This window comes from Chiloscyllium plagiosum, chromosome 23 (genome assembly GCF_004010195.1).
Source record: "Chiloscyllium plagiosum isolate BGI_BamShark_2017 chromosome 23, ASM401019v2, whole genome shotgun sequence".
NCBI lineage: Eukaryota > Metazoa > Chordata > Chondrichthyes > Orectolobiformes > Hemiscylliidae > Chiloscyllium > Chiloscyllium plagiosum.
In genome coordinates, this window is record NC_057732.1 from 16,996,049 (window position 1) to 17,019,976 (window position 23,928).

General features: G+C 38.2%; 1 protein-coding gene across 1 annotated transcript in view; it reads right to left on the bottom strand.

Moving 5' to 3' along the window:
- Positions 1-23,928, bottom strand: part of LOC122561656 (ATP-binding cassette sub-family D member 2-like) — a 90,138-nt gene that overhangs the window by 32,153 nt on the left and 34,057 nt on the right. The window contains exon 6 of the mRNA XM_043713607.1: positions 5,758-5,903. Coding sequence (XP_043569542.1) covers positions 5,758-5,903 — 146 coding nt within the window. The remainder of the gene's footprint in view (positions 1-5,757; positions 5,904-23,928) is intronic.

Here is a 23,928-nt window from a genome sequence, read left to right on the forward strand (position 1 = left end):
GGGTTGCTCTTCGGAGGGTCAGTGTGGACTTGTTGGGCCGAAGGGCCTGTTTCCACACTGTAGGAAATCTAATCTAATCTAACACAACACCTTGCAATTTCAATTATTTCTTTCTTTCCAGACACTTCCTCGCACGACCTTCTGAACAACCAACAATTATCCTTTTCTCATTGATATCTCACACTGATTATTCAGTCACCTCCACAATATAGTTCTTGCATCCTCTCTGCATAATCCAATTCTCTAATTCTCGGCTTTCGCAAAAAAAGTACACAACTCTTGGGAGTGGCAGTGATGGCCACTGCAATGTTTTCTCACTGGGTACACAGCAAAGGAGATTTTGTTCCAGGAAGATAGGTTTCTATCAGTGAAAGCCTGAGCTTTGTGAGATAATGGTGCTCAATCATGCTAACAAAGCGGATCCTCTGTCTGAAGATTCTGTATTGGGGGATTTGCCTCCTTTGAGTTGGTTCTCTGTGTCTTTATCCTCCGTCTTGTGGATTGGTGTGAGATTAAGGAGGAGGTAATTATGCTGCTGCTGTTGACTATGCGGCTGCTGATGTTGGTCCCTTCATTCTGTTAGTGTTACTGATCTTGTTTTTCAAAGAAATGCAAAAGCTGATCCACACCACAGTGAAGGCTAACATCAAGTAAAGTTAAGGGAGTAGATTTACTTAAAGTGATCACCAAAAAGTTGGAAATCACCTATAAATCAAAGACACTGGCTCTTTAAACAAGTTCTGACAGCACAAACCTTTCATATAGACAGTTCAGCAACTATCCAATTTTACGGTTTAAAGTGCTTCTAGCCTGTTGGTTTAATTAAAAAGTGGCTTCATGCCATGTATTTGTTGATCCTTGTTAACTCCACACAGCTTGGAAACCAGAATGCTGGAGTAGTTCAAAATGAATACTCCATTTCCAGATTGACATTACTGTTGCGAAGCTGATGTGTAAAAATGGTAAAATTGTAAACGAGGGAAAGTATTGCATGGTCCCTTTAAACAATGGTGTTCTTTCTGGTGCTTATATTTAAATTGATGTCCAAACAGCAGTAAATGTTCAGCTGCACAGATTGAATATTTTGTATTGAACAGCCAAGCAACATTTTTATCAAGACAACAAGTCTTTTCAAATTTAGACAACTAATTTAAACCAAACACTTAGGGATTGAAAAATTTAAATCTGATGGTGGTGACAACCTTGAACCAATCCAGTTGTAAAGAAATTAATATGTCAGCACAGGTATAATGATAGGGACAATTGGACAGAGAAGAGAGAGCCAACTGCCATCTGAAGAGAAAACAACTTTCCAACTCTCAGGAAAAAGCAACAACTATTCGTAAAGGTATATGGGACTCTTAGATAATATTCCTGACACCAGAAAAACAACTAAGGCAGCATCTTGGACAGAGGAAAGTGATGGAAAAAGATACAGAAAGCTCAGGAAGCCACATTCTGTGTGAACTTTGATAGCCTAAGTTTTAATTTATTGTTATCTTATTACTTACATTTATATAAGTGGGATCTGTATTATTGAAACAGCATACCATTAGAATCTTGTTTTATTTGCGAATAGTTAGTTAGAGAGGGATTGTTTGATTTGTTTGTAATTCTGCTAATTTGTCATTTGCAAAATTACCCACATTAAACCCAGAAGTGGGCAAGTTTCTGACATAATACATCTGTTCAGGGTTTTAACCCCCAGCAGCTATCTGAGCCAGCCCCACTTTGTTTGCTCCAAATTCTGTCCATTCTATCAACTGTTGCAGACACTGACTCTCCCCTTTACAATCTTTAAAAATTTTATTGGCACTCTTCTCCCATGCCTTCTTAGTCCAAAATTATTCCATTTTGCTTCCAATCTAGTTTAAGCAGATGCTTTTCTTGCTGAAGGTTTCATGGAAAAAAAACACCAGGAGAACACTAAATGTGCTCACTTCAAACAGGATTAGATAAATGATAAAAATTAAACCTAACTCAAGTTTACCACGACACTTATTCTCAGCTACAATACAGATTACAATTGCAAGTTAACCCAACCAATTCCTAAAGATGATAGACAATGAAAGAGATAGAAGCAGAAAGAAAGATACACCCATACTGTAATTGTCAGAATCTGAAAAATATTCTTTCGGCAATTAAGCATTTCTGAAATCTACTTTTTGTTGTAATGTATGCTGACAATAAGGTGCCACAAGTGGTGATATTTCCAAATTTGCAGATCATACAAAGTTTTGCAGGAATGTGTGCAGGGAGGAAGCTTTAAGACATTTTCAGGATGATTTGGACAGGCTTAATGATTCAGCAAGGCAGATGGAATACAATGTGGAAAAATGTGAAGTTATCCATTTTGGTCAGAACAGATGTGCAAAACATTTCTTAAATTGAGAAGGGTGAAAAATGTAGATGTGCAAAAAGACTCGGGTGTCCTTGTCAACACATCACTGAAGACTACTAAGCACTTGCATCAAGTATTAGAAAGGCTAATGGAATGTGAGTCTTTATCGAAAGAGGACTTGAGTGCCGGAGTAATGAAGTCTTGCTTCAACTGTACATTATTTTGGATAGACCACAGTGGAGAGCTGTGTGCAGTTTTGGTCTCCTTATCTCAGAAGTTATTATTGCCATGAAGGAAGTACAAGAAAGGTTCACCAGACTGTTCCTAGCATGATGGGAATATCCAAGAGAAGAAATTGGGAAAACTGGTCTTGAATTCTCTAGCGTTTCAAAGAATAAAAGATGATCTAAAATTGAAGTCTACAAAATAACTAAAAGCCTTGACAGGGTAGACGCAGTTAAGATGCTTTTCCTGGTTGCGGAGTCTGGAATCAGGAAGTATAATTTAAAAATAAATGGTTGCCGTTTAGGACAGGCAGAAATTCTTTCATTCAGAGGGTGGTGACTATTTGAAGGTCCAATTTTAAGTATATTCAAAGTAGCTTTTTGTAATTTTTGATTAATAATGGCAGAACGGTTTGACACTGCCTGCATAAGAACTTGGAGCAAGAGTAGGACATCTGGCCCTTTGAGCCTGCCCCGCAATTCAATACAATCATGGCCAATCTTTTCGTGGACCGATCCACTCACCTGCGCTCTCACTATATCTCTTAGTTCCTTTATTTTTCAAAAATAAATCTTTCTTAACTTTCTCAACTACTTCACCTGGGCAAGGAATTCCACAGATTTACAACCCTATGGCTGAAGTGTTTGCCAACGAAGTGTTCGCCAACGAAGTGTTCAATCAGCCATGATTATATTAATTGGTGGAGCAGCTTCAAAATGGGATGAATAGCCTCACCCTGTTCCTGTGTTCCAGAACATCTGTTGTCACTATTAACTAAGGGATAAATGTTGGCCAGACATCAGTGGAACTTTAATACGGAAGCAAAATACTGCTGATACTGGAAATAAACATAACAAAATGCAAATACACACCAGGTCAGCCAGCATCTGTGAAAAAAAGCTAATGATCCAGGCTGAAATGAATTTTCATCAGGCCTGATGAGTTTTTCAGCATTTTGTGACTTTTTATTACGAGTACAACTCTTATGTTGCTTCAGTTGCTGATGTGAAATCATTTTGGGTTCATATAGAGGGTACACCAGACCTCAGTTCAATATTTCATTTAAAACGTGGTATCTCTCTACGAAGTAGCATTTCTTCATCTAAGTATCAACTCAAAGTACATATTCCAGTATTTTTGAGTAGGATTTGAACCTTCTGCTCCGAAGTGAACATGCTATTACAAAGTGTAAAGTTCAGACTTGTTAGTTTAGGTGGAGATATTGCTGAATTATTTAAATAAAGCCTAAGAATTTAAATTATCCTTAGTCCCATGTTGAGCTCATCTTGGATGATTCCCACTGTCTTGCATCCCAAATATGCTTGCAAACCCCGTTATTTCCGTCTCTTCTCAAAAAAAAACTGTTCCTTGTATATCTGCTTTTATTTTTAATTCTGTTCTTTATATCTAAAATGATTGTTTTGGTTAGGATGGTGGCTTCTGTTAACTGCGTTTTTATACCTAAGATTACCAGAGAATGGCAACTTTGTACACTTTTCACTGTACTCCTGAATCCTTGTACCTGAGCACATGTGACAGTAAAACCTAATTCTAAGACTCTGATTACTCGACTATTAGGTGTGATTCTTTTATTTCCTCGTTGAGAGTGTCGTGCTGGAAAAGTACAGCAGGTCAGGCAGCATCTGAGGATCAGAAGAATCGATGTTTCAGGCACGAGCCCTTCATCTTTCTTTATTTCCTGCTGATTCCTATGAATCGAAGGATCACATTATTTCCACAGAGGAAGGACTTGTTTATGCACTTTTGGAGGAAGATATTTTCAAATGACCTCTCATAAAAGTTATGACACACCTCTAGAGCAGGTGGGACCTGAACCTGAGCATCCTAGTTCAGAAGTAAAACCACTACTACTGTGTCATAAGAGCAAGGGGCAAATCTTACATCAGGAAACATAATTATGGGGTAATTGATAAACGTAGCAACACAGCCAACATTATTAAGAAACAATGCAGTATAATTAGGCAAGTTCTTGAAGACAGACAAGACAATCATTACCTAAATACCAGGGAAGCAAGTATCTAAGCACAGCATTCACACTGGGTGATACAAAGATCAACAATCTGATTTTAAAAAGACCTATTGAGATGGACTTAGGCAACCCTGCAGTCATATTATCGCATGATATGCATGTTATTAGGTCCAACAAGCAGTGTTTAAATACTGATGACCGAGAGGATCTCAAATATCCAGGAACCTTTTTTTCCACATTTTTAGGTTAAAACCAGGAATGTTTTGATACTGATCCTCGTAGAGTCAAACACAGTTCTAATGCTTACTAGACAACTATTAAAAAAAAACGTGTTAACATCTGCACTGAAGAGCACATAAAGAACAAAACATCTGAAGTGGTTAGGATTCCATCTTTTCGTTTAATGGAAAAGTTTTCTGACTGCTTGTCGTTGATTCAATTGCTTTTTGCAGTATCAGTAGATTTTACACTTGCTTTTGTCTCATTTCATGTATTTCCTACCTCAAGCTGCAATATGCTATTTCACAAAACCAAAACGGCTAAACGAAATATGCACAAATATGTATAATGACCAATTTGCAAAATATTAGACAAAATACAAAACCATTTTAAGATGAATTTATCTAATGACAGACCACTAAATGAACATAAGTGAATTAAAGTATGACTGTGTTGGTGTCTAAATTGAGAAGACTACTTATTTCTTAAAATACACTATAATAATAAACTAATAATCATGTTTATGCAGATGACAACTTCATTTGGACAAACTTAAGCCCAGTATTTAGGAAGGAAGTATATATTCAAAAACCAGCAGCCTTGGGACAGATTCCTGTTAGATTTTGGATCTTACTGGTTTTTGGTTAGGGCAGCTTGGGTAAGTTACTTTACTCATTTAATAGGAATTAAAATTCATGCATGGCAGGTCGTAAAAATGCCAGGTTTTGAACATTCCTGCTTTTTAGATAGCCAGATTTAAGAAAAATGTACCTGTATAAAAACATCTCAGGCCAAGTTGTCACATTCTTAAACTTATTAATTTGCACACACTTTCTGCTCATTTAATTGTCACAAAGAACGAACCATTTAAACAGATAACATGTAGCCAAATTGGCAACTCTCCCAAAAAAAAGTCTGAAAAAAAAACTGGAATTATATTTACATTGAAAAAAAGTGGTTTCATTTATGCTAAAGTACTCACCTTTGTGGAATATAAAACATGTGCTGAGGTGGTGGTTTATACAATACTCCTCCATACACTGGCCATAAACCACTCAATATCCTGAATAAAGAACTTTTTCCACAGCCATTTGGGCCAGTAATAAGGAGATGCATACCTTCATCAACCTAAAAAATTATAATAAGTTTAATAAATTATTGTGCAAAAGCTATTGCATTCTTATAAGGTCTACCATAATATTACATATAATTTGTAGAAATATCATTTAAAATCTAGAAAGAAAACCAATTCATATAGAGTCATACAGCATGGCAACAGACCCTTCAGTCCACGCCAATCATGTTCCCAAACTAAACTAATCCCACCTGCTTGCGCTTGGCCTATATCTCTCTAAACCTTTCCCATTAACAAACTTATCCAAATTTCTCTTAAACGTTGTGACTGTACTTGCATTTTTTTTTGCAGTTCACTCCAACAGGAACTACTCTGTATAAAAAAAGGTTGCCCCTCATTTCCTTTCTGAATCTTTCTCCCCTCACCTTAAAAATATATCCCCCAGTTTTGAATGTCTTCCCCAGAAGGAAAAGACCCTTGTTCTTCACCTTATCTTTGCCCCCCATGATTTGTTAAACCTCAATAAGGTCATCCCTCAACCTCCTACACCCCAATGAGAAAAGTCTCAGTCTTTCCAGTCTATTTTTATATCTCAAATTCTCCATTCAAGGGAACATCCTGGTACATCATTTCTGAACCTTCTCAGGACGACCAGAACTGCAAACAGTACTCCAGAAGAGGCCTCACCAACATCCCGTACAATCTCAACATGAATTCCCAGTTGCTAAACTCCAAGGTCTGTAATTATATAATTTATGTTAGCACAATTTGTGAATTTTCTAAATATATTGATGATAGTTAAAGTACCTTACATAGGCTAGGTCTTTGGTTTGTTAATAATATTTGAAAATAGAACCGATCACTGAACTTGGATTGACTTCCAAGTTTAGATTAGTGACTCATAAGCTGCAATTATTTCCATAAAGAACCTTCTTATATGAAATGCAGAAATTACACCAGTGTACTGGTTCCTTTGGTAGCCCTGTGTCTCAGAATATGATGATTCATGTTGTGGTGATCAACACTGTATTAAGCATTGCTTGTGTTGACTTAGGAATATCATTCCAGCAGAGCAGATTTTGTCCCAAAAACAGAAATATACTAGTATTAGGGGATAGAAAAGTTAGGTAAATAGGTACTGTACTCTGCTGAAAAGACAGAGTGTCTCAAAGTCTGTGCTGCATACCTGATACCAATGCTCAGGCTATCTCTGTTGGACTGAAGAGAAGCTTGGGATGGAAGGGGAATTATCCATTTGTCATAGCCTACGTGGATAGCAACAAAATAGGACGAGGAAAGAGGTTTGATGGGAGATAATGAGCATCTTGGAGCTCAATTACAAAGCAGAATCACAAAGCTAATCATTGCTGGATTCCTACCTGAGCCAAGTGAAAATTGGCTTGGGTAAATAGGATGAGGGGTAAATGTGTTGCTCATGATTGGTGTAGGAGAAGTGGGTTCCAATTCATGAGGCAGTGTCACCAGTGCTGGGGAAAGAAAGAGCTGTTCCATTGGCATTGAAATCATTTAAACAGTGCTGGGACCACTGTCCTGGCAAATCGTACAACGAGCATTTTTCATAGGACTTTAAAGTAATTAGTTGGGGAGAGTGGGCAGAGGGGCAGAGGAAGTGTTCAATTGAAGAGAAATTTAAATATCAGAAGAAATAAAACAGCAGAGGTACAGTGTAGTGAAGAGATGAACAAAGTGTGACAATCAAGAAGAGTACAGCAGAAATTAGAACCAGTCTAAGTATTTATGGTAAAAAGTCACAGTTTAAAGCTCTTTATCCAAATGCTGACACTATTTGTAACTAGATGAGTTAATGGCATTGCATAAATAGAAATAAATGTATGAATTGATAGCTATCATGGAATCATAGCAGCAAGGTGACCAAGGTGGCAAGGAACTCAATATTCAAAGATATTTGACATTCTGGAAAAATAGGCCAAAAGGAAATGAAGATAGGGTAAAAGAAATAATTACAAAGGCATATTGAAAATAAAATAGACACCTTATTTACTTTCTGTGAAGAGAAATCAGAGCTCACGTTTCAGATTCGGCAACTGTTCCTCAGAACTCAGACTTGAAACATGAACTCTGATTTCGCTGCACAGATGCTGCCAGACCCGCTAAGCTTTCACAGCAATTTCTGTTTTTGCTTCTGATTTCCAGCATCTGCAGTTCTTCGGGTTTTTACCTTTATTGATTTCCTTAACATAATCTTTTACAATCTGCCAGTTAATATGGTTTGCTCCCCCACAGTAGTTCTTATGATTGTAAACCAACATAGCTAAATCTACTGAATGAGCCCCAAATTAAATTAATAATAAAACTCCACTTTTTATAGCTTTTACTTTAAAGCAAATCAGAACCAATGCACGTTACATTAGAATTAACAGGCAAATTGTGTTTCAAATACAAAGGTATATTTCACCTTAATAGTCAATAAAGTTCTTACACAACCACAAACTTTCATATCATTTCTTGCAGAAACATGCCATCATATTTAATATATATAATGGTTCTTTGTTCAAGCAAAGTAGGTCACGAGTCATTTCTGACAAAAACTTTTAGCCTTGATTTACACGGCCACACTGAACATCAACAAGGCACTCTCCACGAACCACTTGTTCCTCAGGTTAAGGCAGTTCTGAAAGTGTAGCTTTTCAGAGTTCCTTTTTAACTGACCAGCAAACAAAACAAGTAATCTGGACCTTTTAGTTCTTTTGCACATCTGAGTTTTGACCATCTCATAGAATTCAGTCCCTTTTAGCCTGTTTGCTTCTAAGGGGATTCTGGATTCTATTTTTCTCCTTATTGCCAAAGTCAGTGCCAAACATTTTCTCAGAGCTTTACTAGTTTTCTCTCAATAATTCTGTGTTCCTTAATTTGTCTCTATCTGATTTCTGTGTCTGCATCTGTGATTACCTTCATCCTACAGCTCATCTATATGTAGCCCTACTTTGTACTGGCACACACACAGCTTCTATCTTAGTGTCTTTCCTCATGGTACTACCTCCAGGTCAAAAATCATCAGGGCACAAGGAGCAATGTTTCTTATTACCCAAGAAAACTACAGTTGATTTCTTTGCAACTTATGCAATCACTTAAAAGCCATTATCTAACATTCTTGAAAGAAATTGTCGATGCCACATACACTTAGGAAATTTCAAATTGCTTTACTGTGCTACTTCTAGGTCAGAGTTCATCACAGTCACTCCAAGGTCTATTGAAATTGATCAACCCCAAAAGAAAGTAAACAAATAAAACTTATGTAAAATTCAGACTGACAAAATTGAAGCAGAATTATTTGATAATTAAAGATGGTGTCTTAAAATTACGTATGTGAGTAAGAATTGAGAAAGCTGAGGTGTGTCTAATAAAATTATGATGTAATTTAATAGAAATATCTTACTTATATCCATTATTTCTGTGAAATCCTAAACCAAAGGATGTTTGAATGAACATGAGACACAAATAAATCCAACAAAAATTCAGAACTCTTTTGCTCAGTGTGGTTAGATCATGAACTCACGACACTAGAGATAGTTAAGGTGAATAAACAGGTATATTTAAAAAAGAGAAATAGAAGCGTACACTGATAATGTGAGGACAAGATGCTTGTATGGAGTACGAATACAGCACAGTCTGACTACTTTGTTTCTGTACTGACAATTCAGTCCAAATACAGAAAGACAAAGAAAAATTACAAAAGCACATGATAGAGCTGACACATTGGTGCAGAGCCACCTGCTGGCTAATATGTGACAGCCACTACAAACAAACAGCAAACAAACAGAAGTTGGTGGAAAACCTCAGCAAGCCTGCAGCCTCTGTGCAGAAAAATCAGAGTTAACTTTTCAGGTCTGGTGACCCTTCCTCAGAACTTCTTTCTGTTTTTATTAAAATGTAACTGCAGTTCACTATCCATGGTGTTTTTTTAAGGGTGTAGAGGTCCTGCAGAAGTGAAAACTCACAACTTTAATCAAGAACATTTCTAACAACACAGACAAAATTAACCCACTCACACATGTGCATTCTAGTGGTGATTGGTCTTACCTTTGCCTGGCATAGTGCTCTCAGCACAGTCGCAGAGAGCCATAGAGATGTTCAGCATGGAAACCAACTCATCCTTACCGACTAGATATCCTAAATCAATCTAGTCCTATTTGCCAGCACTTGGCCCATATCCCTCTAAATCCTTCCTATTCATATAGTCATCCAGATGTCTTTTAAATGTTGCAATTGTACCAGCCGCCACCACTTCCTCTGGCAGCTCATTCCTTACACACACCACCCTCTGCATGAAAAAGTTGGCCCTTAGGTCTCTCAAATCCTTCTCCTCACACCTTAATCCTACACCATCTAGTTTTGAACTCCCATACCCCTGGGGTAAGACCTCGTGTATTTACCCTATCTATGCCCCTCAATTTTGTATACTTCTATAAGGTCATCCCTCAGCCTCAGATGCTCCAGGGAAAATAGCCCCAGCCTATTCAGCCTCTCCCTGTAGCTCAAACCCTCCAACCCTGGCAACATCCCTGTATATCTTTTCTGAGCCTTTCAAGTTTCACAACATCGTTCCAATAGCAGAATTGAACACAGTATTCCAAAAGTGGCCTAAACCATGTCTTGCAACATGACCTCACAACTTCTATACTCAATGCTCTAACCAATAAAGGAAAGCATACCAAATGCATTCTTCACTATCCTATCTATCTGCAACTCCACTTTCAAAGAGTTATGAACATGCACTCCAAGGTCTTTTTGTTCAGCAACACCCCCCAGGACCTTACTATTAAGTAAGGCCCTGAGTTGCCTTTCCAAAATTCAGCACCTCATATTTATCTACCGTACATACTCAAGTAATAGTCAATCTCATGTAAAAGCTGACTCTCTATTTTTGGCCAAATAACCTGGAATTTTCCATCCATCTCATGTAAAATTCAACCTTTACAGATAACAGATCAAAGTTTATGAATCAGTATGCCAGCCATCACGTCCCCCTCCAGTTTTCTGGTCTGCCAACTGTTCCACTCTGCGCCCGGTCTTCCTGTCCGCTGGCTGTTGTGTTCCACTCTAGGTTTTCAGAATTACCATAATTAGTTTTTTTTTCCTTATTCATTTAGAGATCAGTCGGGCTTCTGCTAATGATACGGTATGAATTTTGACGAGTGTGAATTTCAGCCCCATAAAAATAGAATCCACGTAATAGTTGACCCCATAAATTTAACCTTAAAAAGTAGTCCAAAAAATTTGACTATTACTCAAGTATATATTGTAAATTAAATTCCATCTGCCACTCCTCAGCACTTTTGCCAATTTGATCAAGATCCCGTTGTACTCTGAAGTAACCTTCTTCGCTGTCCACTACACCTCTAACTTTGGTGTCACCTGCAAACTTACTAATCATTCTCTATGTTCACATCCAAATTATTTATATAAATGACAAAAAGCAATGGACACAGCACCAATCCTTGTGGCACACATGACGGTTGGAGGCAGTTAATTTGGCAGATTGAGACTGAAATCAATACAGTTATAGAAAGATGGATGCGCATTCAAAATCAACTTATTTTTACCTCCTTATTCAGTGTTAGAGATTCTTTTAGCTTGCAAATTTGTTGCCAAAATGCTTCACTGGATCAAGAAATCTAGTCTCACTAGAGGATTTTCATGCAACCCTACATTGTTATACTGTTATTCACTTAAAGCTGATCATTTTCTTAACTCATTAACACAGATTAACACAGCACTTGCATCGAGAAATTTGGAAGAATATGCTGCAGCTGTTGATGAGGTGCACTGTTAAATAGCACTGATGAGGTAGTCTTTCCTGCTGCAGAGCACATGTCCAACTTTGCATGTTTAAGAGATTGCATTAACTGGATCACAGATCTCTGAAATAGCAGCACTAGTGTCAAATCAGTGTAACATACTGAATGATGTCACAATCTACCTATTCTGCATACCTTCGCCAAATGCTCTCTGTGTATGCACTAACAATCACAACCCAACCGTCCTGTAGTTGTACCAGAAGTGTGCATGTGTGTGCCATTTTAGAGACAAACATTTTTGTTTTTAATTCATTCTAGTGGCTTTTCAGAACCTGAAAACATTGGACGAATCTTCCAACTCAGGTCAAAATCCCTATTTCCAACCTAGATCAGACAAGGTGTTGCACACTTATCTTCTGAGGACCATTCTTGCTGGATTTCAACACAGGATTCATTGTAACAGAAGCAATTCAGCAAACTACATACGCATCATTAGAGTGGATTGTTGCAAAAAAGACTCCCTATTCTTCAGGTAATGGTTACTTATTTCAGTCAGTAAAATATTTATTCAAGGCTCCAAATCCATTTTGACAGCTTCTGAGAGAAGGTTGAACATGTAAAATAGTATTGGGAGATGCAAAATGCTTAACTAATAAAATATCAAGAACAAACTTGAAAGAGATTGTTCAAGTCACATTTAAAATACTAATTTTCTGTAAATAGAATCCCTGCAGTGCAGAAAGATGTTACTTGACCAACCCGCACCCATCTTCCCCTCCATCCCGTAGCTAACTCACCTAACACGCACTTTCCTGGACACTATGGGGCATTTTTTTTTTGTTTATTAATCTTGGCCAATTGACCTAATCTGCACATCTGTGGGAGGAAAGTAGAGCACCCAGAGGAAACCCAGGTAGACAAGGGGAAAACATGCAAACTCTCCACAAACAGTCACTGAAGGCTGAAGTCGAACCCGGGCCCCTGGCATTGTAAGGCAGCCATACTAACCGCTGTGCCATCATGTCATCCTTAATGGTATTTTAGTTTTGAACATTTATTAAGAAAATATAATCAAGGGCAGCAAGTATTTTATGCATTATAACAAGGGCAATTCGATTGTAATGTTGTGAAGATCACAGCACATCACTGTGCAAATCCAGCAGAGGGTGCAAGACAACTCTCCTGCAATTATCAATTTCAGCTTCCACAGGAAAAGCACAAAAAAAAGTCATTTAAATAAATTGAATGCAGAAATAAAACTGATGCATGCAACATCAGAAAGTCTCAAATAACATTCTTTCTTTATCCTTTCCTAAAAAAATGCTGCTGCAGTGATTTAAAGTGAAAAACAATTGACTTGCCTACCTTATATTTTCCAAGACTTAATTGAAGTTTATTACCTACACATTAAAACAGGGACAGTGCCTTTCAACAAGATTCATTTACAGTAGCTTTGTTTGTGGCATAGTCCCAGAACAAGCCTCAGTTTCACTCAACACAAGCATCCTGCAGCGTGAATGGTTCTCATACAGTGAGGAATAAATCTGCTCATAAGCATCCAAGCACCCACGTCAGAAATGTGGAGAAAGAGAAGAAGAGACAAAAATGAACTAAAAATAACACGGAAAATAAACTTCATTGTAATAATGACAAAGATAATTAAAAAGGCAAGTGGGTTTTTTTCTTCTTTTATTCCCCCAGAGATATTAGAATGTCACTGAAATGCAAAATAAAGGAGCTCCATTTTTCTCAATTAGAACAAAAGGGAGGGCTTAAAATCAAAACAACAAAGTCTTTGGAATATAATATCATCAATATTTGGTGAAAGCTTGTGGGATTAAACCTTAAAAATATAGAGTTTGCCTGCAAGGTGTGTTATGTCTTTCATAAGATCTCCATTGATCAGAACGGAAAACTCGCTTTCCTATTACGCAGCAATTCTAAAGCTACCAAACGATAAGACATGTTTGTACAAGGGACATGTTGAATTATTTTAGATGTAGCACCAGATTGGAGTAATAGTAGCCTGAAATTATACTAGTCTTTGTGAGCTAATTTAAATGCAAATGATCCTGAAAATGGGACGTAATTACATTTGCAGCGGATGTCTAAATTACATTGTGACACATAACATTTTAGCATTAGAATCTTCTCTGGTATGGGTCATAGCTGACACAAATTAGCACAGAATTTTTATCAAGTGGTAAAATGGCCAAGTAAACAACAGCTTAAGCTGCTTTAATCGTCTTCCATCCTTCACAACATTTATATTTATTAGGTCAGAAATGGAGATGTCCACTGATGATTGCAGTGTTCAGTTCCACTCAACTCTGGAGGTGATGTATCAGTTTGTGTCCGTAAGCAGGAAGAGCTGAATGGTACTCTGTCTTGAGGTGATTAAGTATGAAGCAACACCCAGACCACACGATCAGTAAGTACAATGGCTCAGTGGTTAGCACTGCTGCCTCACAGTGCCAGGGACCCAGGTTTAGGGTGGCACGGTGGCTCAGTGGTTAGCTCTGCTGCCTCACAGCACCAGGGTCCCAGGTTCAGTTCCAGCCTTGGGTGAGTGTGTGCATGGAGTTTACACATTTTTCCTGTGTCTGCATGGGTGCTCGGGTTTCCTCCCACAGTCAAAAGATGTGCAGGCCAAGTGAAATGGTCATGCTAAATTGCCCAGTATTAGGTGCATTAGTCAGAGGAAAAGGTAGGTTACTCTTCGAAGGGTCGATGTGGACTTGTTGGGCCGAAGGCCTGGTTTCCATACAGTAAGGAATCTAATCTAACGATAATTGCCATCAAGAGAGTCTAACTAACGACCATCATATATAAAGGAAAATCAGGAGAGGAATGGAATCTTCGCCTCTTGCCTGACTGAGTGCAATCCAATAGGATATAGAAGTTTTACACTATTCAGAACAAAGCAATGCCTTGATGGACATTCCAATCACCAACCTAAACTTTCAATTCCTGTGCCTTGGGCATAGATGCACTGCAGCAACTTAGACAGGAGTCTTTGACAGCTTCTTCCAAGTCCATGACCTCTACCCTCTTAGAAGGGCAATGCAAAAAAAAATGCATGGAAAACCTTCACTTCCAAGTATCTGTGAGTCTCACACTCCTGCTACATGGAAATGTAATACCATTCCTTCCAAGCATCCCCTGCAGGAACATCTTCACGAAGCAGATTGTCATATTTCAAAAGGCAGCTCATCACTAGCTTTTCAAGAGCAATTAGTGATGGGCAAAAATTCTGGACTTGCCAAGGGTAAGTGAACATTTGAACAATGCTCTTCACATACAAAGGTTTCAACATATTCTTTCAAGCAAATAACCCCAGATACACTGAATTATTATAAGTGGCTCACAGTCTTCATCAGAGCGCACAGTTCCAGGGCTTTTCTGGAGCCCTACTTCAAATACTTAGTTGCACCTACTGGCTTCTCAGACTTTACTTGGCCATTAACTGTTACAGCAGCATTTTTTTTTGGGATGAAGCCTCCTCCCCCTGCTCCTGAGTATCTGACTGACTAATAGCTTGAAGATAGCAACTTTCTGTTCAGTCTCTGAAAAACTGGTGAAAACTGACCATTTAAGAAGCCTTGAACTGTTCTGCGTGACTTATTGGAAACTTCACAATGTGCTGCACTGTTCCTAGGCAGAACTGTACAGAGCTGGGAGGCCCGCTTTCAACTCTTACCTACTCCAGAGGTGTGTAATAACATCTCTTGAGCAGAATGATTAGAAAAATAAGTTGAACGCAAACATTTTCAATTCTCCAGCTGACTTCCTTTCCACAGCTGCAGCTCAGAATTCATATAGCACAAAGTTACAAAAATGGATTTCATCACACCACTTATTCTGAAATATTGCTACTGACTTTACATGTAGTTAATCTGATTTACTGAAGAGAAAACCTACAGCACACATGCTAAGTTTAGTGAGAGTATAGCATTACTCCTCACTTGACATAAGCTATCATATTCCATCCTATTTTCTTACATGGAAAACATAATCTGATACCAGCATACAAATGTCAGTTTGTGTCTCCACAAATCCCTTTCTGTTTTGTTGCTAAATTTGATGATGTATTGTGCATCTGTTTATGAAAAAACTGCTATACCAATGAGTCCTCTAATCAGTTTATTAACCTTGTTACTAGTTCTATACATCATGGATCCAGGATCTTTGAAGATCAGTAATCTTTTCTGGCAGAGACAAAGATCACGTCATCAAAATAATTGGACTCTTTCAATTGTAGCTAGAGGTCCTGCATAATCAATATGAATTCTTTTCCACTGCATTCTGGGGATTTCCATGGATATAACAGGATGAATGGAGAAAGGTTGTGAATTCTTGCAGAAGCTGCACATATTCCCACCTTCTCCTCAATTTCAGAGTTGAGCCCTGGCCACCAAAAAGAGCTTTGGCTATTTCCTTCATTCTGACAAAGCCACATTATCTTGTGTAGCCGATATTATCACAACTAAGAAAACATGTTGAGTGATGACTTTCAGTCCTTACATGAGGCATCCTGCTCATACAGTTAGTTCCACTTCCCGTGTGACATATGGCTTCAGTTCTGGGGTTGTTCCATGATTTTGCCATAAAGTCTTACGTTAATCACTGATTGTAGTGGATCATTTCTCGTGTACATCTTAATTTGTCCAGCCATTATCAGAGTGATCTTTTTGTTTGAAGTAGAAAATGTCTCCACAAGACCGATTTGTTGTCGACTCATTTAGCAAAAGCAATCTAGAGAGCCCATTAGCATTCCCATGTAAATCGGATATCTTAATACTAAATGGCATGCATGTGAACTGTTAGGCAAAGGTAGGCATTGTTGCTATGGCTTGCTGCGAGAGAAGGCATCCATGTACAAGGCCCAGATATTGTCATAAATAGTCTATAGTTTATTAATAAAGGTAAAGTCCCAGCCAGAGAGGCACTGGTGGAATCATCTAATGTCAAAAATAATTCCCAGAGCTTTTCTCATATATATATTTATATATATATATATATATATATATATGCAGAGTTCATTTCTGCTTTAATGATCTTGATGCAAAAGCTATTGGTTTACTTTAACCATTGGGTTATATCCGAGAAACAACTGCTCCCACTCCATATGGTGATGTATTGCATACCAGCTGCAAAGATAACTTTAGGTCAAAATGGATCAGGACTTCAGACTTGAGTAAAGACTCTTTGGTTCGATTAAAGGCTCTTTCAAATTCATCTTCCAGTTTCAATTTCTTGTTGTGACATAATAAATTGTGCCGCAGCTTGAGAATGCTTGTAATATTTGGGATGAACTAGATGGATCTTTGATGATACAGACACACTTGGCTTAACGGACTCTTTCCTTGATGTAAAAACTCTATGACTCGTTTTGACCAAAAATGCCATAGTAATTTAGCAAACCCAAAAATGAACAGAGTTGGCATACACTCTTAGGTTCTGGTGCCTCAGGTTTGAAGAGGATTTGTGTAAGCCCTGAACACAAAAGACAGCCTAAATATTCGATAGATTTTTTAAAAATTACAATAATCTTTCCTCATATTTCCTCACTTTTTGAGGGCAGCCCAATGAAACTTAGCTGCTTCTAATAACATATTTTCAGGTATCAACAAGACCACTGCTTTGGTGTCCACATCCATTCTTACCAGTCTGCCAATGAGTAAGGAAATAACCCAGTATCAGTTGGCATCGCTAGCAATGGTTTGCATGTTTAATAATAGCTCTTTTTGGACTGGGGTATTGTACCATGTTGACTTTCTTCCTATTCTTCAGATTCTGTACTTTTACTGCATGATGTTCCTACTTTTTCCCCTCAAACACACCCATTTAATGTGCCCTTTTGCTCACAGTTTCTGTACACAGGTTCTTTATATCAGTAATTTTCTGCTGTGTGACACTTTTTTTCACATCAATGGCAGTTTTGAGTCTGCACTGATGCTTGACTCTCAGTTGCCATTTTGTTAACTCACATGCTTGAGCTTAACTGTTGAGTTTCCTTGCTAGTTCACAACTGCTATTTCTACTGCTTTAAGTCTAGGTTGCCTTCCTTCGTAATCTTTCCTGGAATGCTTCACATCTTAAACCAGTTTCTAATGGAACCACTTAAGTTATCCCCAAATTCACAGATTTCTGCTAGCTTGTACAAAATTGTTACAAACTGGGTGATAGACTCACTGTCATGCTGGCTGGAATCTGACCCTTCTGTGATGTACACAATGTCCATGTACACAAATCTTTGAAAGTTGCCACCCAGGTAAATAGTGCGGTGAAGAAGGCATATGGCGTACTGGCTTTTATTGGTAGAGGAATTGAGTTCCGGAGTACTGAGGTCATGTTGCAGTTGTATAAGACTCTGGTGCGGCCGCATCTGGAGTATTGTGTGCAGTTTTGGTCGCCATACTATAGGAAGGATGTGGAGGCACTGGAACGGGTGCAGAGGAGGTTTACCAGGATGTTGCCTGGTATGGTAGAAAGATCGTATGAGGAAAGGCTGAGGCACTTGGGGTTGTTTTCATTGGAGAAAAGAAGGTTTAGGGGTGACTTGATTGAGGTGTATAAGATGATTAGGGGTTTAGATAGGGTCGACAGTGAGAATCTTTTTCCACATATGGAGTCAGCTATTACAAGGGGGCATAGCTTTAAATTAAGGGGGGGTAGGTATAGGACAGATGTTAGGGGTAGGTTCTTTACTCAGCGAGTCGTGAGTTCATGGAATGCCCTGCCAGTAGCAGTGGTGGACTCTCCCTCATTATGGGCATTTAAGCGGGCATTGGATAGACATATGGAGGATAGTGGGCTAGTGTAGGTTAGGTGGGCTTGGATCGGCGCAACATCGAGGGCCGAAGGGCCTGTACTGCGCTGTATTCTTCTATGTTCTATGTTCTATGATCACCAATGGTTTTGGTGAAAAATAATTCTGATGGATCTTTACCATTCCTTCATGCATTTTGGAACCTTGCTTCTATTTGCTTCAATTTTGTTAGCTTAAGTAAAATACTGCATTCCCAGGATTCCCAGCTCTTTGTATTGCTATCAGACAGGCCTCGGTTCCAAACTTTCCTGGCTGCATAGCACAATGTACGACCAAAATTTTAGAACTACTTCATTTCTACTGATTTATTGCTGAAAATGCCTGCACCACCTAACATCCCAGCCATACCCGTGGAATCTACATCCCCAGCTCAAAACATTTCCCTTCATATTTGTTCCTTAGTGTTCCCTCAGGCTGGAGCCTATGTCAAGCTTCTTCTGCGCTGTTCACCTCTCCTTGGGAGAATGTTTTGTTTTGTTGACTGTACCAGGTTCAATGCAGTGAATAAATCTTTTAACTTCTATTCCTCTTTTTATCAAAGCACTTTCGAGATCTGTAGTGAGGATCATGATTCTTTTGTTTTTAAAATGGATCAATGGATGGATCCAGTGGATCTCAAAGCTGTTTTTAACTTTGTGGCCAGTTTTTTCTTGTGTTCAGTTCCAAGAAGGACCAGGAAGTACAAGTATTAAGTTGCAGAAGTTTTATTATGGCCATGTTTTACTCTATAGGCATCTAAGTTAGACTCAGCTGTTTTCCACCCAAAATAGTCAATAATGCCATCATTGCATCGTGTTATCAGACGTTTATAGTGACAGTCCACAATACACGAAGAACTTTTGGAAGATTACCACCAGTGCATCCAGTATTTCTGCAGTTATTCTCTTTAAAATCGTGGAGGCAATCAGGTCCAGCAGACTAATTGACCATTTAGCTGTGAGTAGCTGTGTTTATTTCCTCCTCTCACACTTATTAGCCCCTTGATCATTTAGCATTTTTGGAATGTCCTTTACCATAAAGACTGATGAAAATTATTTATTTAACTGCTCTGTCATTTTTTAATTCCGATTATTATCTCTCCAGTCTCATTCTCTCAGGGGTCTTTCATCACTTTGGCTTTTCTCTTCCTTTTTGTTTATTTAAACAAGGCTTTACTATTCATTTTCATATTACTTGCTTCTTTGCCCACAGTTTATTTTCTTCCTTTATTTTGGTTTATCACAACTTTTAAATATCTATTCTTTCAATCCGATATGATCTTTGACTTCCTTAGTTAACCATAGTTAGTTTATTTCCTTTTTAAAGTCCTTCCTTCTCACTGAGGTTTCCCTTTGCTGTGAGTCACAAACAACATTCTTAAATATCTGCCATTGTTCTTCAACCATCTTTTCTGCTGAACTCCTTACCCAGTCTTCCCTCAAACCAAGTCTGCCCTCACACTTATTTAAAAACCTTTATTTAACAAACTGATGTGTCTAAAGGCAGGCAGGTTACCAAGAACTGAAGGTCTGCATGCAAGGATTTTATAGGAGGTAGCTGCAGAAAGGCGGAGCCATTGGTCAAAATATCCCAGAAATCCCAATGGCCTGAAAAATCAGAAAGGTGACATCCATATTCAAGAAAGGGATTGAAATAGGAAAAATGAAACTGCATCAAATCTTTGTTATCAGCAGGGCTTGGGCACGTACTTCCTACAGGTAACAGAAAAATGTTAACACTGCTATAATAGAACAACTATCTACTGCAAAGGACTGTGAGATCCACCAGGACCGTCAATGGAGAAACAAAAGAAATCAGGTCTGGGATGTCTAGACCAATTAGCCTAGCATCTGTCATTGGAAAAATGCTGAAGTCCATTCTAGAAGAAATAAAATTACATTTAGAAAATTTTAATATGATCAAAGTCAACCTGATTTTGTGTAAGGGAAATTAAGGAGAAAATACAGCAATCTTCATATACAAGTTGTTAGCAGCGGTTAAGACCAATATGTTATCATTACTTAGCTGGCACAAAGGTAGTTAAGAGATACTGCAGAATATAACTAGAATGTTAAATGGAATTAGTAGTGATGCAATGATGTAGATAAAATTAAATGCCATTGGATAATGTAATGAGGTTGTGTGCCAACTTATGTAATTGGATATCTGAACCAGCCCTTGAATGCAGGAAACAGTATAACCCTGTGTAATTAATCAATGAATCATGCATCATCTTCTGAAGCATGCAGTTCCCCTTGTATATGGTTGAATAAAACAAATGAACAAGGAAACTTCAATCTTGTCTGATCACTGCAGATATGGAAAGAGACTTTAGAAGTCATGCTTGAGAAATTTGCTACAGTTCTTTTGAGGATACAACAGTGTTAATAAAGAAGAATTGGGACATGTCACATATTTCGACTTCCACAAGGCATTTGGTAAGATGGCACATGAAAGATTATCACACAAACAGGAGCTCATGGCACTGGGGGTAATATATGAGCAGGAATTGAGTTTTTAACAGAAAACAGACAGTCAGGATTAATGGGTCTTTTTTATGTTGGAAAGATGTTCAAGAAGTCTGACACATTCCAGAACAAAGCAACCGACTCGATTAGTACCACATCCATAAATATCCATTTCCTCCACTACCAATGCTCAGGAACAGCAGCATGTACCATCTACACGACGCACTGTAAGAAGTCACCAAACTCCACAGAAAGCAACCCAGACTGCTTCTATCATGAAGAACAAAGGCAGCAGAAGCTAACTCACCCCCACGTTCTCAAGGGCAACTAGGGACAGGAAAAAAAACTGGCCCAGCCAGTGATGCCCATATCCTAAGAATGATTTTATTTTTTAAAACTTGCACTTACAGGGTAAATTTCAGGGTCATTAAAATTAATTACTTTAATATAATAAAATGTTCCAAGGTATGTGCAGGAGAAATTCAGCAAAATTTGATGTCATGCCATAAAAAGAGATTTTAGACCAAAAGCTGGTCAAAGAAGTAGATTTCCAGGTATATCTCAGAGCAAATGACGGTAGAGGCAAACTAATACAGGTAGTGAATTCTGCTCTGAACAAATTATAGCATGGCCCCAATGGTGGAGTGATTAAAATCCGGAATATTTAAGGGGCTATATTGGTGAAGCACAGACATCTTGAAGAAGCATTTCCTAGTGAAAGGCTGTGTGTTTTTGTTTTGACTATATATATTATCTCTATATTCAACAGGGAGCGTAATTAGTTCTCCTCATCGGTACTATTTCCCTCAGGAGAGGTTCTGATGCTTGTTCACCTTCCTCTTGCAGGGAGATGGTTAACTACTTTGGTGTCTCCCCACTGAAAGACTGAAAAATCACCAGAACCTGAAAAATATACTCTTTCCCTTAACACAATTACATCGTGCACTGGTAATCTAATTCACTACATCATCAAACAAATAATGACCAGATTCTCATTTCCTAACAAAATTACAACTTCCCTTTCTTTACCAAACTAATGTTTCAGTTGTATTATGTCTCTGCTTAATAAAATTTAGATTACATTTGTTGGCATTAACCACACCACTGTTAGTGTGGTTATCTCCACATTTTCATAATACACAAGCTTCAACCTTTTACTACTAACTGTACAGAAATATTCAAAAGTGAGCTTGTAAAAGTATATAACGTTATTTGTAACAACAGGGATTATCTTTTCTCACTATAGTAGTTTCTTCCAAGATGTCATTTGGGATGTCTTATTTCTGCAGTGAGAAAGTGTTTTGTTAATAATTACATTACTAACGTCTTTCCATAAATTATTTAATTTTGATATCTTTTTCTGATCACAGGATTACCATCAATTATATATTTGAATGAATACCAAAAGAGGAGGTATTAGAAGATTAACAGGCTTGAAAGTGGAAACATCCTCAAACCCAGATAAGATTTATCCCATGTTGCTGTGGGATGCAATGGAGGAGATTGCAGGGGTTCTTGACATTAATTTTCAGATGTTCACTGGCCACAGGAGGGGAGCCATAGGACTGGAAGTCTGCTGATGTACTACTGTTATTCAAGAAGAATGACTGGGATAAACTAAGAGACAACAGGCTAGAGTCTAAAACCTGTGGTCAGAAAACTATTAAAAACAAATTAATCTCCACTTGGAGAGATAAGGATTGTTAGCATAGCATTGTAAGGAGAGACCATGTCTAATAATTTTATTGAATTTTTCAAGATGACGATTAGGTGTGTGGCTGAGGCTACTGCAGTTGATGCAGTCTTCTGGACATCAGTAAGGCTTGTGACAGTGTCTCACATGGCAGACTAGCTAAGAACCTAACAGTTTAGTGGATCCATTGCAATTTGGCAAATTGGATCCAAAATGACTTAGTTGCTGGAAGCAAAGGGTGATGGTATTTGTGACTGGAATCCTGTATCCAGTGACATCCCATGAGCTCAGTGCAAGTTCACTTGTAGTTTGTTAAATACTTTAATGATCTAAACATGAATGTAGGAAGTATGATTAGAAGGTTCACAGTGACACGAAAATGGATGGTGTGGTAAATAGCACAGTGGAAAACCTTAAACTACACAACAGGCAGAATAGTGGACAAAGAAACTAAATCCTGAAAAGTGAGGGGTGATGCATTGGAGAGGACTGGCAAGGTGGGAAGTACATATTGAATGGTAGTACCTAAAGCAGTACAGAGAATCTGTGCATGCTCACAGATTCTTGAAGGCAATTGGATAAGGTGGTTAAGAAGGCACTTGGGATACTTGCCTTTGTTAATCAAGACATTGATACAAGAGCAATGAGGTTATAATGAAATCATATGCAACATTAGTGTGCAGTTTGGTCACTGTAGGAAGAATGATACTATTCAAGAGAGGATGCAGAAGAGGTTCACCAAGATATTGTCTGGAATGGAGCAATTTAGCTATGATAAGAAACCAGATAGGCAGGGGTATTTTCCCTAAAGCTGAGAAAGCTTACACAATATCTGATTGAGATGTACCAAGTTTGAGGGGCATGGACATGGTAAAGAGGGAGAAACCTATCCTCTTAATAGAGGGGTAAATACCTCAGGGGCATAACTTTAAAGCAAGGAGCAGCTGGTTTAGAAGGCACCAGAGGGAAGAAAAATCACCCAGCGGATTGTGGGTATCTGGAACTCACTGCTTACAAAAGAGCAGTAGAGGCAGGAATCTTCAAGATATCGAGGAACTGTTTAGATATACACTTGAAATACCATTGCATACAAGATCATGGGCCAAGTGCTGGAAAGTGGAAAGTGCTGGATAAAATAAATAGGTATTTGATGACCAGCCAGAACTTAATGGTCTGGGGGCTTTCATGCTTTAAAAACTCTGACTCTCTTCACGTTTGAAATAAGTTTGCAATGATTAATTGACTCCTTAATGTTTGTACAAATACCAAGTGTGAAGCTGCAGTTGAATGTTTATAAATAGTACACTATATGTTTCTGTAATGTGG